Source organism: Elephantulus edwardii, unplaced genomic scaffold, assembly GCF_000299155.1.
Source record: "Elephantulus edwardii isolate Elephantulus edwardi_28Jun2011 unplaced genomic scaffold, EleEdw1.0 scaffold00418, whole genome shotgun sequence".
In the NCBI taxonomy this organism is placed as follows: Eukaryota; Metazoa; Chordata; class Mammalia; order Macroscelidea; family Macroscelididae; genus Elephantulus; species Elephantulus edwardii.
In genome coordinates, this window is record NW_006400168.1 from 149,530 (window position 1) to 167,643 (window position 18,114).

Consider the following 18,114-nt stretch of genomic DNA (forward strand, 5'->3'; position numbering starts at 1 on the left):
GGAACAGACAGAAAGCTAGAGGAAAAGCCAGAAAAATATACACAAAAGAGGGTTACTGGTGGTGGTGGTGTTGTGTACTGTCAAATCAGAACCGACCCATAGCTGACCGTCTGCGGGTTTTCAGACACAGTTAATTGCATGGAAGGAGATTGCCCATCCTTCTTCCAAGGAGCAGCTGGTGGATTCTAACGGCGTGCTTTAGGGATCGCAGGGCAGTTTCTTAACCACTAAGCCACCAGGAGCCAGAAAATTGATGACAAAGTGAAAATATTGCTAAGCCGCCTCCCTTGAGGCACCCTACTTCCCACAGAAACAAAGACAAGGGACAAGTTTCTCCACAGTCATTTTATTTGGTTCAAAAGTGAAACACGGACTCTAGATACCTTTTTGATCATGGGATTATTCGTAGAGGTGGACTTGTCCTGAGATATATGGCTTCTTTTGCAGGACATGAAAAGGAGGGAATATGGGTCACAGTTATTCACAGGGGCAAGACTATTTATTCCCGGCTGCAGAGGGCTTAGTGAGGAGCCAGGGAAGGGGTGAGTGAAGCCACAACCCAGATATATGCAGAAGAAAGCAGACTAACTAAGGGCGAGAGGAGCCATTAGGGTTTGGGCTTCCAGCAGGCCTGGGGCAGAGCCAGGGCGCTCCATTCACGAGTTTAGTAGCTGTGGGTAGAAGCCTTGTCTAGCTCACTGCGCTGCTCCTTGTGTGACTCTGTCACCACCTGCTGGAGACAAGCCATGGAAGGGGTAGAGCCACTCACTAGAGCTCTTCCTCCTGCCCTTTGGGGTCATGATGTCCCTTCTTTGACTAAAGCACTGGAAGCTCCAGTTTATCTAGCCACGCACCTTTTCTATGTTCTCCCCTCAGCCCTTGAAAGAAATCACCCATTCAGAACACCTTCCTATCAGCTGCAGCCAGACTGGGGCACACAAATGATATGAGAAACGAAGGACGTGCGCATGAGGGGAATCGTCTCACCTCCCCATTCCGGGTCTCAATGGTCTTGATCAGGACCATCTTCCGGCTGTGGCTGTCCTGGGAAGGCTCCACCTCAGGCACTAGAGAAATCAGGATGAGGGGACCAGAAGCTTAGGGTAGCTCTCTTTTTATGACCACCCCACGACTGCAGTCTGTAAAGTAAGGGACAGGGACGGGGCGGGAGGAGTAGGGCAAATGGGATCCAGGCCGCAGTTGTCCCCAGAGGAGAATCGATTCCTTAGGGGAGCCACGGTTAGAGTGCGATGACAGAAGCAGACAAGAGGGAGGTATAGGTTGGAAGTCTTGCGTTAGTATGACTCACCAGTCGTCTTTATATTTAAGGAAGCAAAGGAATGGACTGGAACAGAGATCCTGGAGGAAAGCACTTGGTCAGTGCCTCCTCTGTCCAGGCGCCCACCCGCTCGCTCTGCTCCGCCACCCCCTTCCCGACCCTCACTCCCCACCGGCTCTCCTCGCCCTCCAGCAGCTTCCGGTAGGTGGCGATCTCGATGTCCAGGGCCATCTTGACGTTGAGGAGCTCCTGGTACTCGCGCAGGTGGCGCGCCATCTCCTCCTTCAGCTGCCGCAGCTCCTCCTCCAGCCGCGCCGCGCCCGCTTGGTAGCCCCCGGCCTCCAGGGCGAACTGCTCCTCCAGCTCCCGCAGCTGTCTGAGCAGCGCCTCGTTCTGGGGGCAGGAGATGAGCGCCCTGGGGACTCGGCCTCCAGCTCCTGCGCCCCAGCCCCGGGCGCGCAGCCGTCACTCACCGTGCCGCGGAGCCCATCCACCTCGCACGTCAAGCTCTGGATCTGCCGTCGGGACTCGTTCATCTCTTGCTTGGCCTGCCGCAGCGCCTCGTGGTTCCGGTTGGCGGCGTCGGACAGGTCTGCGTACTGTGGCACAGGGGACAAGTGGGACGTGAATGCTTTCCTCACCCCGGGGTGCTACCCTCCAGGCCCTCACGGACTCTCGCACCTTAGACTTGTACCACTCTTCTGCCTCCTGCAGGTTCTTCACCGCTATGTTCTCGTATTGCGCGCGGATGTCCCTCAGTGCTGCCGTCAGTTCTGGCTTCACCGTGGCCTCCACTTCCACCTGCTGCACTTGCTGGCTCTCCACACTTACCTGCAAGTCTCGAAGCTCCTGTGAAGGGAGGCAGATGCAAGCCCCGAGCGCAGAACCCACGGTGAGGTCAGCGCACGGAAAAGAGAAGCACACGAATTAACAGAAGGGGGCGCCAGCGAGTAGGGTGCGCGCCAGGCTGCGCGGCTCTAGAGCCGGGCTCGCGCTTAACTGCCAAGACACAGGGCTGCAGCACTGCAGCACGCCAATAGGAGGCGCAGGGGTGGGAGTCAAACCACCTGTAGAAGGAGTTTCATTGATCCTGTCTATTCGCACACTTTTAATCCTCAGGGTAATTTTTTTTTTCAATAACACCTAAAGTTTATTGGATGACAACACACACAGGAAACGCAATTAGCCGAGGAGTCTACTATCCGTTCCCAAAGGGATCATCCTAAGAATTGAGACCCAAGAGGCGAACCCCGGCAGAGGCCTGGTCCGCCGCCCTGTCGCTCGCGGTTAAAAGGGCCGCCTGCAGCGGGCTGGGCCCCCAGTTATGCGCGAACTCATGCTCTTGCGCAGCAGCTTAACCCCCCGGCACAACGGGCAGGCGCGCCGGGGGCAGGGTAATTCTTTCACTCTGCCTGGCACCTCTTCCAGAGCATTGCCTCTGCAGTTCTAACAAGACCACACCACCCCCTGGACGCCTCCCTGATCCCCAGGTCCATCGCAGCCCTGCCCACCTCCTCATGCAGCTTCTTGAGAAACTCAATCTCATCCATCAGAGACTCAATCTTGCGTTCCAGCTCCAGACGGGACAGAGTAGCATCGTCCACGTCCTTTGTGGCGTGACAGAATTCAAGAGAACAGGGGAAACATTTAAGCAGAGGAAGGGCCCAGCCCTCTCCTAAATGCTTGGGGAGGCACTTTTCTGGGCCCAGCACTGCCAGGGGTATCGGCGAAGAGGTATAACTCGTGGTGGGGAACCCCCGGCTCACCTTGCGGAACAGAACCAGGTTGTGCTCAGCGTCCTCCCGCTTGCGTGTCTCCTCCTCCAACCTAGAGGAGGAAGGTGGGAGAGGCAGAGCTGGGGGTAGGGGATGAGACCCTGCACGTCTTGCCTCAGACAGATGGAGTTCTCTAGGATACAGATCAGAGGCTGCTGATCTGGAGTTTCTCTCTAACCGTCTAAGAGGATGCACAGGGAAGGCTTTTAAACCCCGCTCTTCAGGGGAGGAAAAGAGGGGCCTGAGTCACTGGGGCCGGGAGGAGAACACAGAGACGCCACCCATGTCCCTGCCCCCTGACCTCTGCTTGAGCGCCGCCAGATCCTCCGCCAGCCCGTCGCGCTCCACCTGCACCCGGTCGCGCTCGCGGCCCAGCAGCTCCAGCTCGCGCCGCAGTTCGCGCAGCTCCTGCTGGCACAGCTGATCGGCGCGGGCGGGCTCCTGGCCCCGGGCTTGGCTCAGCTCCCCGCGCAGGGCGGCGTTCTGCTGCTCCAGAAAGCGGACCTTCTCGATGAAGTTGGCGAAGCGGTCGTTGAGCTCCTGCAGCTCCTGCTTCTCGTTGCTGCGCGTGGCCAGAAACTCCTGGTTGAGCGCCTCGGCCATGGAGAAGTCGAGGCGCTCCGAGGGCAGTCGCAGGAGGGCGCTCGCGCCGGCCCGAGGGCCGCGGAAGCTGCCCAGACGCACCGAGGAGCCGGAGGACGCGGAGCCTAGCGGGCGACTGCTCGAGAAGCGGGAGCTGGACGCGTAGGAGAAGGCTCCGGGGGACAGCGAGGGCGGTGGCCCGAAGGTGCGGCGGTATGAAGTCGAGCTGATGCTGGTCCGGAGGCCTGACGGATGGCTCATGGTGGCTGAGGATGGGCAGGCACTTCTTGCAGAGCTAGGCCAGGAACTGGAAAGAAACTGCCAGGCGGCTTTATAGGCCTTCGGGCTCGGGGAGGGGGGTAAAGGGGGACAGGGGCAGCTCCTCCCACTGGCTTGATGGCTGTGTGGGGAGGGGGACGCCCCACCCTGTGGAGCGGCGGGAGCGCCTCACCCGCCCTCCACCGGTTGCTGGCTCCAGGCCTACTTACTAGTCCCCCTGTTGCTGCTGAGAAGGGAAGCAAGGATGTTGAGCACAGGCAGGCCAAGCGGGGGAGAGGGGGACGGTGGTCAGTACCTTCTAGCATGCAGCCAGAGCTGGAGTATGGGAGGGACTGATACAGCGGGGTCCCTCCCTGAAAGAGCTGGTAAAAACTGGGGGAAATAGAAGGATGAGGTCAAAGGTCAGGCTTCCAGCACTGGGTAAAGAGGCAACCCAGATGGAGAGAGACTTGGCTTGGCTGTTTTCACCTGCTGTCAGCCACACCCAGGGAGAAATGGGGGGGGGCTGGTCTTTCTCTGTCCGCTGGGACCTCTGAAGGGCCATGCCTGGCGCCAGCTCTGCAGCTAATGGACTGGCCATCTCCCCTCCCCCTGCCCTACACACTTGGCCTTGTTAAGGTTGCCTGCTTGTATCTCAGTCTTAAAGACACAGCCCCCAGACCCTGACCCACCCTAGGCCTCAGTGGAGAGAAACATCCAGTGGGGCTGAGGATGTCTGGGCCCAGACCTACTTCCCACGAGAGAGGTTGGGTCCTGCTGGAGATCGCACTGTGAGAGTGGGGTGGCTGTAAACTGTCCGGTTCTGCTGGCTTCTCCCTTCCCCCTACCAACTGCTGCTCAGTCACTGGCCTTCCGGGAACCAGGGCGATTCCTGAGGTAAGAGGGGGAGGGGAGTGAGGGGCTGCGGCTGCTGCCAAGGCTGAAAGATGGATGGAGGGGCAGGAAAAGGTTTTCAGTGTTGGGGAGTTACTGGTACCAGGGATGAGCAGAGCCAACAGGGGAGAGGTGGGGAAAGAGAATATGATCACCTCCAAAGGTTCAGGGACTGAAAAAAGAGAGGGAAGGGCCCAGAATAGAGCCACCACTGTGTGCGCAAACTGACACATATGCATATCACACACAGCCATTACATACACAGGCCTGCACACAAGCAAGCATCCCACCCTCCCCTATCTTAGAGTTATCAACAGGCAGACTGATGCTTGGTGTTTGCATGTCAAATGGCTTCCAGAACGCACAGGAATGACCAGAAGCAAGCTCAGATTGGTCTGCAGGAACCAGGGTGCCTGCTAGCTTTGCCAGGAAACATAGAGCTATCTGGCAGGGACAGGTCCATCTCAAATTGGTCCCTAGGATGAGATCTGGGGTACTGGGGAAGCAGGTTTGGGGGGCTGGCTGGGTCTCTGAAGGAAGGAGGGCGGCTCCCTGGCGGCCAGCTCCTCAGCATTGCAGGGCGGAGAACCCCGCCCTCCTCGGCTTTGTGTGTCCTCTAAGATGGGCCTTGCCTGCCTCTTCAGGCCCCTCCTTCCTTCCGGGCCATTAGTCTCTCCCTGCACAGCTGCCAGGTCCTTCTCCTTGATGGGTCTGGTTTGGTTGCCAGGGGAATGAAAAGAGAGTGAATGAGAAGGGTGGGATGGGTGGCTTCTTAGAGCGCTATGAACCTGCCTGGGCAAGGTGGGCCACTTGGATGAAGAGGGGAGAAGGCTTGAGAAGCCTCCGTGCTTTCTGTTGCAGCCATTGACCTGGAACTGCATTGACCCCAGGCTGGACCCCACCCTACTCCTGCAGCTGTCCCCTGGAAGCCAAATAAGAGTCTGAGCTGGCTTTGCATTAGGAGGGGCCCAAGTCCAGCGAGGCATTAACTTTCAAGGGGTCCTGGAGGACCAAGCACACAGATTGTCCTACTGGTGCTAGACCTGGCTTTTAGCTTCCTGGAGCTGAGCCTATGGAGTTCCTGCTGGCGTTCCCCTCCTCTCCCTCCCTCCAACAAGCTCACAGCTGGGTGATCAGAACCAGAAATGGAGAGGACTCAGGTTTCCCCTTTTGACCAGTGTCTCTTAAGTTTAGTTGTGCTGTCTCCCCGGGAAGGTGCCGTGTCCTGTAGAACTTCTGTGTAGATTAGGTTTCCCCTTTTGACCAGTGTCTCTTAAGCTTAGTTGGGCTTCCTCAGCAGGGTTCAAGGGGCATACAGAGTAAGTAAGGCCTAGCGTGGATGGGGGAACCAGCCTTATGGGAGTCAGGGAAGGCCTTACTTCTTCATGCAAAAGAATCCAGACCTTGGGGCCAGAAAGAAGGTAGAGAAAAGGTCATGCTTAGAAGCTAGAGTTGGGGTGTGTGTGTGTGTTGTGTTTCTCACCTCCTGTAGTAAAGCTTCGCAATTGACCATAAAAATTTAGTTTTACTCAACTTCTAGAGAGCTCTGGCGGGTAAGGAGTTGCATTGCCAACCCAAAGACAGGTGGTTCAAATTCACCACTCAAATGTCTCCATAGGAGAAGGATGGGCATTCTCCCGTGTGATTAATAGCCTCTGAAATCCTACTGGAACGTCAGCTACGAGTTGGTTCAGGCTTGACAGCAATGAATGAATAAGTGCAGCCTCCACATCCTTCAGTAAACTGAGGCTAACGATATTTTCCACATCATAAGGCTGTTGATATATGTAAAGTGAGGGTGGAACATAGAAGCTAGTAGATTTCTTACTGGTCTTATTTAATCTCCTGAGTTGAAACCCTGAGGGGGTGAGAGCAATGTTAAACTCAAGGAAGAAGGAGGCAAGCCCTGATGCGGGGAAGGTGGCCTTGGATTCTTCAGTTTGCTGGGCTGATTAAGAATTGGACTCTGAATTTAACCTCTGATTTACCTCATTTTCTTTATTCATAAATGAGGATGGTAATAATAGTCACTACTTCATAACGTTAAGAGGGTGAAATGAGTAACGATACACAAAGCACTTAGCGTTTGGCACAGTGTGTGCTGTATTAAGCATTAGCCTGTTTTATGACCATCTCTCCTCTCTCTGCCTCTCTTGGCTTCTCTAGCACAAGCTTGTAGAGAAATGACAATAGCACATGTCCAGATGTTTGCTTGGAAAGTGAACAGTGAAGTTTAGATTATAGGCAAGAATGCTACTGACTGGCAAGCCCTGAATTCAGAGGTAGATGAGAAGATGGTGGCAAGAGAAAGTGGGGGGATAATGGAGGCCCACTGACGTCAGTGTGAGGACTGAGGTGCGTAGTTTCTGATCACTAGCTATGAATCCGGGACCTGGACAGTGAATAAGGATGACAGAAAAAGAATTGACACCCTTGAATTGTGGTGTTGGAGAAGAGCACTGAACATCCCATGGATGGCCAAGAAAATGAACAGATACATCTTGGAGAGGGTGCAGCCAGAGTGCTCTTTGGAGGCAAGAATGATGAGGCTTCGCATCATGTACTTTGGGCATGTTGTTAGGAGGGGCTATTCCTTGAAGAAGGACATGATGCTGGGAAGGGTGGAGGGTCGGCAAAGGAGAGGAAGACCCTCAACCCAGTGGATTGACACAGTTACTGCTGCAATGGGCTCTTATGTGTTAGGAAGTGTGAGGACAGTGCAGGACAGGACTACGTTCAGATCTTTTGTTCACAGGGTGATAATGAGTCGTGCTTGATTCAATGGCACCCCCAGATAAAGACAAAGAACAGTATAGAGCACAGTCATGAAGGAGCCAGCTGGGAGGGGAGGAAGTTTTTTGCAGAGTGGGATGCATGAACAACTTCAAAGTTATATTTTAGATTATAACATTCTGTGTTATGAAAGGAGTAAACAGCTGAAGCTGGAATGCATTGGAGGAGAATGCCAAAGAGTTTAGTCTGTGATCTACTAGCTGTGTGACTTTGGGAATTATTTCTCTCTAAGCTTCAGTTTCTTCATCCATAAAATGGGGATGATGACAGTTTCCTCTCAGGGATGTTTTGAGATTTAAAGCAGATATAAAGCAATTACTCTAAGTGTGCTCTACTGTACATAGGGCTTTTGAAGCTCTGCCTCACATAATTTGGGCATGTGGCCAGGAGCGACTGATCCTTGGAGAAGAATATGCTTGGAAGGGTGGAGAGACAGCGCAGGAGAGCAAGACCCTGGATGAGATGGATTGACACAGTAACAGGGTCAATGGGGGTTGGTGTGTTGGAATTAGTGATGAGACTGGCTCAGGACAGGGAAGGGTTCAGAGCTGCTGTACATAGGGTTGCTATGAGTTGCAGGAGTCTCAATGGCAAATAACAACATAAAGCAATTAGCATGTCATAAGTCTCATAGTACTTGACAATCACGATTGCCTCTTCTCAGTTATGTGATAGGAAAATAGACACAGAAGAACAATTATATGTCCCTAATTTACTCAACTTGACATCACCTAAAAGCAGCACCTTACTGTAACAAGTCGTCAATGGAGATCCATCAGCCTCTCGAGGTCTGGGATTGGCTTAGACCTCCATTCTACGTGTTGGGAAATATGACCTTGCCAAGATTCCTCTGAATTTCAGATGCTGCCTTTTTATATTCTTGCCTCTGAGTCCTGATACCCCTAAATGACTTTTATAGCTCTGCAGTGTCGAGGAGCTTTGGTGACCTAGTGGTAAGATGCTGAGCTGCAGTCCCAAAGGCAACAAACAGTCCCGAACCCAGCGCTGTATGGGTGGAGGATGGGCAATCTCCTCTTGTGCAATTTACTGCTTCTAAACAACATTGGAGAGTAAGCTGTGGGTTGGTTCTGACCTGACAGCTCACCAGCAACAACTGCTGTGTCTTGGAACTGGGACTCAGCACTCTCACATGGTCAGAGGCACAGAGGGGTGAAGTAGTTGTCTGAAGTGACAGTGAACCAATAGGAAGATGGCCCAGCCCTTGGTGGTGGTGGTGGGGGGTCCTGCTGCTTCTGTTTTGTGCTCTGGGCCTGGGACTCAGGCCGGAAGTGGACCAGGGCAGACTTTTCAAGGTGGGCTTTCCCAGCCTGTCCCCAATAACAGAGTGGCTTCATCAGAGTGGAAGCCTTTCCACATTCACTCCATTTTGGGATTCCAACCACCCAATTAAGGAGCATGCTGGACATCTTTTCCATCTTTTCTAAGAAATCTCATTGTAATGTATGTTGTTGTTGTGAGCCATTGAGTTAGAGTTGACCCACAGCTGACCCTTCAGTGGTTTTCAGGGGCTGTTTGGGAGCCTTGTTTTGGAGCCTTTTGGGAGGATTGTCTATCCTTCTCCCACAGAACAGCTGATGACTTCAAACTGCATACCTTTGAGATTGCAGTGCAGCTTTTTGCCTCTAGGCCACGGAAGCTCCCTTGTATATACTGTAACAGTCACAGCTAATGCTACCTATGTGTCAAGTACTATGCAAAGCAATTTACATGTATTGTCACTTTTAATTCTCACAATTACCTTATGCCATAGGTATTATCAGTCCCATTTTACAGTTAATGAAACTGAGGTATGAAGAGTTTAAGAAGCTTATCCAAGGTCATACAGCTAATGAACCCGTAATCTGTTTCCGTCTAACTCTCTCTTCCCTTAACAATTTGAGGGCAGGCCCAAACCAAAGTCCCTGTCTTGGCATTGATTCCAATCGCATTGAGCCTCTGTCACATTTCCAGTCTTTATGAGAGGACACTGCCCATCTTTCTCTCGTAGAGTAGCTGGTGGGTTCTATCTGCCACCCCCTAACACACCAGGGCTCCTTAGGAGAGCAACAATCAGGTCTCCTTTGTCTGTCTTTCTGTGATTCCTAGTTTTATACCTAAGTCAAATAATTGATCATTAAATAGAAACTCAAAAAACTCAAACTCCTTGCTGAAGAGTTGGAACATCCTCAGAGCTGAGCCTCCAGCTGGCTTCCCAAGGCTGTAAATCATGAGTGAGGAGATTGTCCTGCTTCCTCCCGCACAGTGGGATTCAGACCAGCAGAGAGATACGGCCTTTGGGTTAGCAGCACAACTGCATAGTCCATAAAGACTTCTCTGGTAGTTTGAATCCACCGACTGCTTCCCAGGAGGAAGAGGAGCCATCTTGCTTTCAGTCTCCAGCTGCAAATGCCCGCTGGAGCGTCAGCCACGAGAAGTTTCCGACTTGATGAGATGAGTTGAAATGTAAATGGAGGCATTTAAAATTTGGAAAAAAAATTTTAAAAACCAGCAAAGCCCCACACTATACCAAACATTAAACCAAACCCTCTCTGGGGCTGCTGTTAAGAGCCCTCATTGATTTCAACTCAGAGCAACCTGACCCCATGTATAACAGCGCAAAAAAACTGTCAGATCCTAGGCCATCTTCACCGTCTGCATTGTGCCTGAGCTCGTTGTGACAACTATCTGGCTGAGGGTGGTTGATGGCCACTCTCTTTTCACTTATCCTCTGTGAATAAGAAGCCTAGAAGGTAAAGGAGTTGCACTGTCATCTTAAAGCAGGTGGTTAGATTTCAGCGGCTTCTCAAAGGGAGAAAAAAATGGGCAATCTCCTGCACAATTTACAGCCTCCCAACACGGTATGGAGGGTCAGCGAGTCATTGGTTCCCCCTAGACTTTATGGCACATAACAAATACAACTGGGTATAGGTGTTGGTAGGTGAAACTAGAGAGGTCCCTTGCTGCCACCTTCTGGTCAGAAGCCAGAATAACAGGTCTGCAGTCTGCATTTGTGTTTAACTGAACGTTAAAATGCTGAGCACCTTGAATGTCTTAATTTGGGAATGATTCAAAATGAGGGTACCTTTTTACAGCTGAAAGTAGTTGTCCAAGATTGAGTGATAAGAAAATATGGTCGGAACAGCACTGGTAATAATAATTTGGAGATCTGATTCCATTCTTCTGGAGCCTCCTCTCTCCCCAGAAACCAAAGACCAAAGATGGAAAAATAAAATCAATCCCAAATTTCCCCATGTCCCCAACTATGTTCACAACCTTCAGTCCTGTCTCCATCTGCCTACTTGACCCTTTGACCAACTGGTGGCTTATTGGTCAGAAGTTGCACTGCCAAAACCAAAGGCATGTAGTTCTAATCCATTAGTGGCTGCCTGGGAGTAAGGTAGGCAGTCTCTTCCTGTCCCATTTAGAGCCTCTCAAAACCTGCTCAAGGGTCAGCTGTAAGTTAGTTCTGACTTCAAGACACACAACAACCATCATTGGAGGACAGACAGCTCCAGAACCAGGGGCAACAGACTCCAGGAGTCCAGGAATGATGGTAAGTGAGCGTCTCAGGGCCTGGTTATAGACCGGCCTCAGAGTCACTGGAGGCCAATTAAAAGGCAGATTTCAGGGCCTCACATGACCGTCTGCATCTCTCATTGTTAGGTGTTCTCAGTTGACTCTGATTCATAGCAAAACGAAGAAACACTGCCTGATCCTGCCCCTCACAATCTCTGCTGGGCTCCAGCCCCTTGCTGGAGCTACTGTGTCCATCTATCTCTTTAACCTCGGCCTGTCTTCACTGACTCCCTGCTTTCTCAAGCATGATAACTTTTTCCAGAGGCTGACTTCTCCTCACAACATGCCCAAATTATGTGAGATGAAATCTCATCATCCTTGCTTCTGCTCTGGCTAGATCGTACATTTTCTTTTCTTTTTTTTTTTTTTAATTATTTTTTTGTGTGTGTACCATCAAATTGGATCTGACTGGTACAGGAGGAGATTGCCCCTCCTTCTCCAGCAGAGCATCTGGTGGATTTGAACTGTATGCCTCTGGGATTGCAGTTCAGCTTCTTGCCACTAGGCCACCAGAGCTCCCTAGATCTTACATTTTCAACAACATCACTTATTTTTTTAGTGCACATGAAAATGTCAGAATGCCTAGACTAAGTTTTTTGCACCCTTAATTGTCTATGTTTCCCTTTATTCAAATAGCAAAATGTTTTTAATTTTAATCATTAAACTTTTCATTACCCACAGGATTAAACTCAGTACTCTCTAAGTCATAATTCTCCATTCCTCCTCCCTCCAGCCCTTGACCGTCACTAATGTTTTTATCTGTATTATTTATCTACTCTAGAGTATTTGCTTCTTCTAGGTATTTTGCGTAGGTGGGACTATACCAAGTTTGTTTTAGTAGATGACTTATTTCAGGGAGTTCTGATGATCTAGTGAGTAACCCAAAGGCAAGCAATTCAAATCCACCAGATGTTCCCCGGGACAAGGATGGACACTCTTCTCCCATGTGATTTACCACTTCCAAAAGCCCAGTGGAGGGTCAACTTGAGTTAGGTCTGACCTGATGGTAATCACCCTGCATCATATGATTTATTTCACTTGGTTTAATGTTGTTATTGTTGTTGTTAGGTGCTGTTGAGTTGAGTACGACTCATAGCAACTCTATGAACAAAAGATCTGAACCCTGTTCTATTCTGCACCATCCTCACACTTCCTGACACACAAGAGCCCATTGCAGCAGTCACTGTGTCAGTCCACCTGATTGAGGGTCTTCCTCTCCTTCGCTGACCCTCCACCCTTCCCAGCATCATGTCCTTCTCCAAGGAATAACCTCTCCTAGCAACATGCTCAAAGCATGTAAGGGGGAGTCTCATCAGTCCTGCCTCCAAAGAGCACTCCAGCTGCAACCTCTCCAAGATGTATCTGTTCGTTCTCTTGGCCGTACATAGGATGTTCAGTGCTCTTCTCCAACACCACAGCTCAAAAGCATCAATTCTTCTTCTGCCATCCTTATTTTTTTTCCCTGCCATCCTTATTTATTGTCAAGCTCTCGAATGCATAGCAAGTGATAGGAAAGACCATGGCCTGAACTCCTCAATAATTTGGCAAGGTCCCTCACTGCAGATTTTCTCAGTGCAATGCATCTCCTTATTTTCTGGCTGCTGGTATCAAAGGTGTTAATTGTGGATCCAAGTAAGATGAAGCTGTTGACAGTTTCAATCTCCTCTCCATCCATAATGACACTGCCTATTAGTCCAGTGGTAAGAATCTTTGTTTTGATGTACCACAGGCTGATTTTCTTGATCTTCAGCAACAAGTGCTTCAAGCCCTCCTCACTTTCAGCAAGCAAGATTGTGTCATCTGCATAACTCAGGTTATTGATAAGTCTCCCTCCAATCCTTGTCATAGAGTCCAGCTTCTTAAAGAATTTGCTCAGCACACAGATTGACTAGGTATGAAGAGAGAATAAAACCCTGATGCATTCCCTTCTCAATTTTATTTATTTATCTGTTTATTTTTAGTCAGCCATCAGGTCAGTTTCTTTATGCTGTTCAACATTCAAGATGACATCAAGATAAGGAAAGTGAAGTTCCAGTTTGGGTTCTTCCATCTCCCTCCCCTGAATTCTGATCTGATGGCTGCCAAAGCCAAGAAAGGGGCTTGGGGTCAGGGTGCTTGGTCCTGGGGATGCGGCTGCAGTGCAAGCCTGGCAGAGGGGGGTGGGAAGGGTTCACTTCTTCACAATCCGAATGACATCCTCATCCTCCAGCGTTTGATCTTTACCCACTTTCTGAGGATTCTGTTTCACAGAGAGACCCCAGACCAGAGTGTATTTAAAGTCTTTGATAAGATTTTTGTGACTCTTCATACAGAAACCCTCCCCTGTGGTCCTGGAGTCAGGTAGTACAACTAGGAATGTGTAGTCTGGTAACTGTCCCTTGGGTTTGGTATAAATCCTCACTAGTTTCAGATAGTCCCAGATATTTTTCCATTTTGTTGTTGTTGTTTAATGCCGTCGAGTCGTAGACGACTCATAGGTCATCAAAATTCCAGCAGTGGTGAGCAGAGATGGGTACACAGTGAGGTATCTTATAGACGATATCCAATTCTTCAATGGAGATCCGATCAATTTTATTTAACACATAGATACGGGGGATATAAATTGTTTCCGTCCACCATGTCAATGAGGTCATCAGCTGTGGCATCACTACACAGAGTTACGTCAGCATCATGAATTTTGTATCCAGCCAGAATGCTCTTCACAGTTTCAGCATCCAGCTCACTCTGAGGGCACGTGGCTGTCAAGTTAATGCCTCCTTTGTCCCTCTTCTTAAAGCCAATATTGGGAGCTTTTCTGTTCAAGTGAATGCCAAAGCCTTCCAGTTCATTTTCAATGATCTTCTGATGCCCCGAAGGTTTTAGGACATCCAGAACAATCAGGATCAAGTTAAAGGTTCGGGCCACTGCAGTAACTTGACAGCCTCTACTTTTGCCATCCTTAGCACCCTCAATGACACCTGGGAGATCCAGAAGCTGGATCTTGGCACCTTTGTATCTGATGATGTACAGTGGTCAGAGTGGTGAACTCATAGGCTGCCACCTCAGAATATACTCCCTCCAGGTTACTGAGCAGTGTTGACTTCCCCACAGATGGAAAACCCCACAAATCCAGTTTGAACATCACGCATCTTGGCCACATCAAACCCTTCACCACCTTTTGGAGTAATGAGCTCTCTGCGAAGTTTAGCAAGATGAGCCTTTAGCAGCCCTCGGTGGTGCGCTTGGCCTTGTTCCTTTGAGTTCGAGCCATGTTGCCTTCTATCTCCATGACCTTGGCTAAGGGGCTACATATGGTGGCGAGTTTCGGGGCCACGAAGCAGCACTGACCTCCCCACCCGGTCTCCCCTCAGGGCGCGGAGACACACGGCGGAGGAGCCACCTCCTCCCTTCTCAATTTTAAACCATGCAGTGTTCCTCTGCTCTGTTTGCACAGGAGCCTCCTGGTCCAGGTATTGGTTTCACATGACCGTAATATAGTGCTCTGGGATTCCCATTTTTCTCAATGTCAGCCAAAACTTGTCATGATCCGCAGTCAAATGCCTTTGCATAGTCAATAAAGCCTAAATACACATCCTTCTGATATTCTTTCATCCAGGATCCATCTGACATCAGCAATCCCTGATGCTACGGCCTCTTCTAAATCCTGCTTGAACTTCTGGCAGTTCCCTATCTATGTACTTTTCTAGCTGTTTGTTGTTGTTTTGTTTTTCTAGTTGTACACCGTCGAATCGGATCTGACTGGCATAGGAGGAGATTGCCCATCCTTCTCCAGCAGAGCATCTGGTGTATATGAACCGCACATCTTTGGGATTGCAGTGCAGCTTCTTTGCCACTAGGCCACCAGAGCTCCCTTTAAAATTTGTTAGTTTTTTTCTTTTGTTCTAGCCGTTTCTGAATGATCTTCAGCAGTATTTTGCTTGCATGTGATATTAATTATATTGTTTGATAGTTTCCACATTCCACAGTTGTATCACCTTTCTTGGGAATGGGAACAAATATGGAACCCTTCTAATCCGTTGTCCAGATTGCTATCCTACAAATTTCCTGGCATAGAGTGGTGAGTGCATCCAAGGCTGCATCTGTTAATTATAACAAGTGAGTTGGCATCTCATAGATTTCTGGGGCCTTATCTTTTGCCAATGCCTTCAATGCAGCTTCTAGTTCCTGAGAATATGCTCAAAGTAAGTGATACAAAATGTCACCATCCTTGCCTCTAAGGAGTACCCTGATTGCACATATTTTTTTAAATTCTTTTGGAAGTCCATGGCATATTCAGTACTCTTCTCCAACATTAGAACTCAAAGGCATCAATTCTTCTATCATCATTACTAATTGTCTAACTTTCAGATGCATAGCAAATAACTGAAAAGACCATGGTTTCTATCTAATACACCATAGTTTTAAGCTGACATCATTGCTCTTCAGCACCTTGGTGAGGTCTCTGACAGATTTTTTCCCAATATAGCAAGTCCTTTGATTTCCTGACTGCTGTTAACCAAGGTTGCTGGTTGTAGATCCAACTAAGATGAAGTTGTTTACAATTTCTGTCTCTTTTCCATCTATCAGGATGTTGCCTAATGGCCCAGTGGTGAAGATGTTTGTTTTCTTGATGTGGAGATATAATCCATATTGAAGGCTGTAATCTCTGGTCTTCTGCAGCAAGTGTTTTATGTCCTCACTTTCAGCAAGCAAGGTTGTGTAATCTGCGTAACACAGGTTGCTAATGAGTCTTCCTCCAATCCTGATGCCTCATTCTTCTTCATAGAGGCCAGCCTCTCAAATTATTTTCCCAGCCTTCAGATTGAAGAAGTATGGAGAATGGATAGAGCCCTAATGCACATCTTTCTTGATGTTGTCTGTGAATCATAGTAAATTGATAGCATCTAACAACAACATCAACTGATTGTGATAGCTCTTGATCCAGTTGTGAGGAATTTTGTTTTTTCAGTGTTAATGTGTAATCTATATAAAAGGCCTTGATCTTCTTCAGTAAGTGCATCAAGTCTTCATTTTGCAAGAAGTTATGTCATTTCCATATTGAATCAGGTTGTTGATGACTCTTCCTCCAATTCTGATGCCACCTTCTTCACATAGTCCAAATTCTCAAATTATTTGCTCAATATACAGATTGAATAGGTGTGAAAGTATACAACCTTGACACACACCTTTCCTGATTTAAACTATGCCGTAACATCTTTTCCTATTTGAACAACTGCTTCTTGATCTATGCACAGGTTAATGTGTGAGCACAATTAGGTGTTCTGGGATTCCTATTCTTCTCGGTGTTATCCATAATTTATTATAACCTATACAATCCAATTAAATGCCTTTGTGTAGGTAACAAAACACACATGGACACCCTTCTGGTATTCTCTGCTTTCAGCCAGGATGCATTCCACAGACTTTTCTGAATCCAGCTTTCATTTCTGTCAGCTCACTGTTGATGTTCCAGCTGCTTTTGAACAATCTTCAATAAGGTTTTACCTGCATATGATGTTAATAATATTGTTCAAGCTTTATGTGTTCTCTTGGACCACGTTTTTTGGGAATGGGAACAAAATGAATCTCTTCTAATCAATTGGCCAGGTAACTATCGTTCAAATTTCTCGGCAAAGACTAAGTGAGCACATCCAGGACTGTGAGCACGTCCTGGACTGTCCCATTTTGATAGAAGCAGAACAAACAAACCAAGCTACCTAGTCCCAGGTCCAGTCAACACCGAGCCGTGATTTCCTCACTGGTAAAATAAAGAGCTGGATGAAATGATCTCGGGTTCTTTCCAGGCATATAGGTTCTTGAGCAAGGAAATTAAGTAATAAGCTAGAAACATTAACGACAGAGGGGAGGCCTCAGAACACTGTCCTCTAGGAGCCCTAGGCTCCTCTTTTATGGATGACAAAGCCCAGGATGTTTAAGTAGAAGTGAATAGCAGTCACTTTACAGAGCAGGGAAGGGGTTGGGGAAGGAGGGGCATGTCTCAGAGTGGTGCAGGAGCTGGAACACCTGTGAGCTTGTCCTGTCCTCAGCTCAAGTGCATAGACTAGACCACAGTTAGGGAATCAAAGAACGGTGAATCTTTCCCCCTACATGCGCCCTGTCATTCTTCTGTGTCTTGGAGTTGCCTGCAACTCAGAGCGATCCTTTGTACAACAGCTCTGAAGCCTGTTCTGTCCTGAGCCTGTCTCACTGACTCTGACACACCTACCTCCACAGCCCCAGTTTTGTGTCAATTCGCCTTATCTGGGGTCTTCCTCTCCAGACTCTCCCTCCTTCTCTGCTCTCTCCATATGATTTCTGTGAGCTCCTAAACTGTCAGAATAGCTGAGAGGCTCTGTGATCATGGGAGCATGCTGCCCCCACTTCCATGGTCTTCCTGACAAAGGTGCTGGGATGGGAAGTGTTCCTCAGCATCATGTGGGCTGCACAGGGATACGCCGTGGCCACCCCCTTCTCTGGCCTCCGGCCCGCCAAGTGACTCCAGTACATGCATTTGCAGCTGAGGTGAGAACAGACAGTGGCTCCCTCCCATCAGGCTGCGTGTCAGGAGGCTGTTTTGCAATCCTGACACTCCGCCATCCCTCTCACCTCACCTCCTGCAGGGTGACAGCTGAGCAGACAAGTTCAAAGGGTCTGACGTCCTACAAACCACCCGCATGCCCTCTGCCCTCTGGCTGGTGTTCGTGCCCATGACAGCTGAGCCGTGAGCTCCCAGCTGGAGGGGTCCGTGAGTCAGTGTCTGTTAAGAGCATCTCAAGGTGGACGCTCTCTGGCTGTGGCCCGAACTGCTGTGCTGCTAGCTGGGGAGAGAGGGGACAGAGGAAACTGAGATGGGCAAAGGGGCCATTACTGAGAGACAGAGCTCTAGTGGCTACTCTGCCGTGGGTGTGGCTCTGCTCACCGTCTCGGTCAGTTTTGGAGACAAATGGGCAGCGTCTTCCCACCAAGAATTACAGCCTG

General features: G+C 49.4%; 1 protein-coding gene and 1 pseudogene across 1 annotated transcript; both read right to left on the reverse strand.

Moving 5' to 3' along the window:
- Positions 1-664: 664 nt before the first annotated feature.
- On the reverse strand, positions 665-3,961 carry PRPH (peripherin). Its single transcript, XM_006902472.1, has 9 exons — positions 3,356-3,961; positions 3,046-3,106; positions 2,791-2,886; positions 1,961-2,128; positions 1,753-1,878; positions 1,452-1,672; positions 1,310-1,359; positions 988-1,067; positions 665-733 (listed from the first exon to the last, which is right to left on the reverse strand). The coding sequence occupies exons 1-9, from the start codon at positions 3,895-3,897 to the stop codon at positions 665-667; spliced, it is 1,413 nt and encodes a 470-aa protein (XP_006902534.1). The 5' UTR covers positions 3,898-3,961.
- A 9,366-nt stretch (positions 3,962-13,327) lies between these two features.
- Positions 13,328-17,845, reverse strand: LOC102857135 (annotated as a pseudogene).
- Positions 17,846-18,114: the final 269 nt, after the last annotated feature.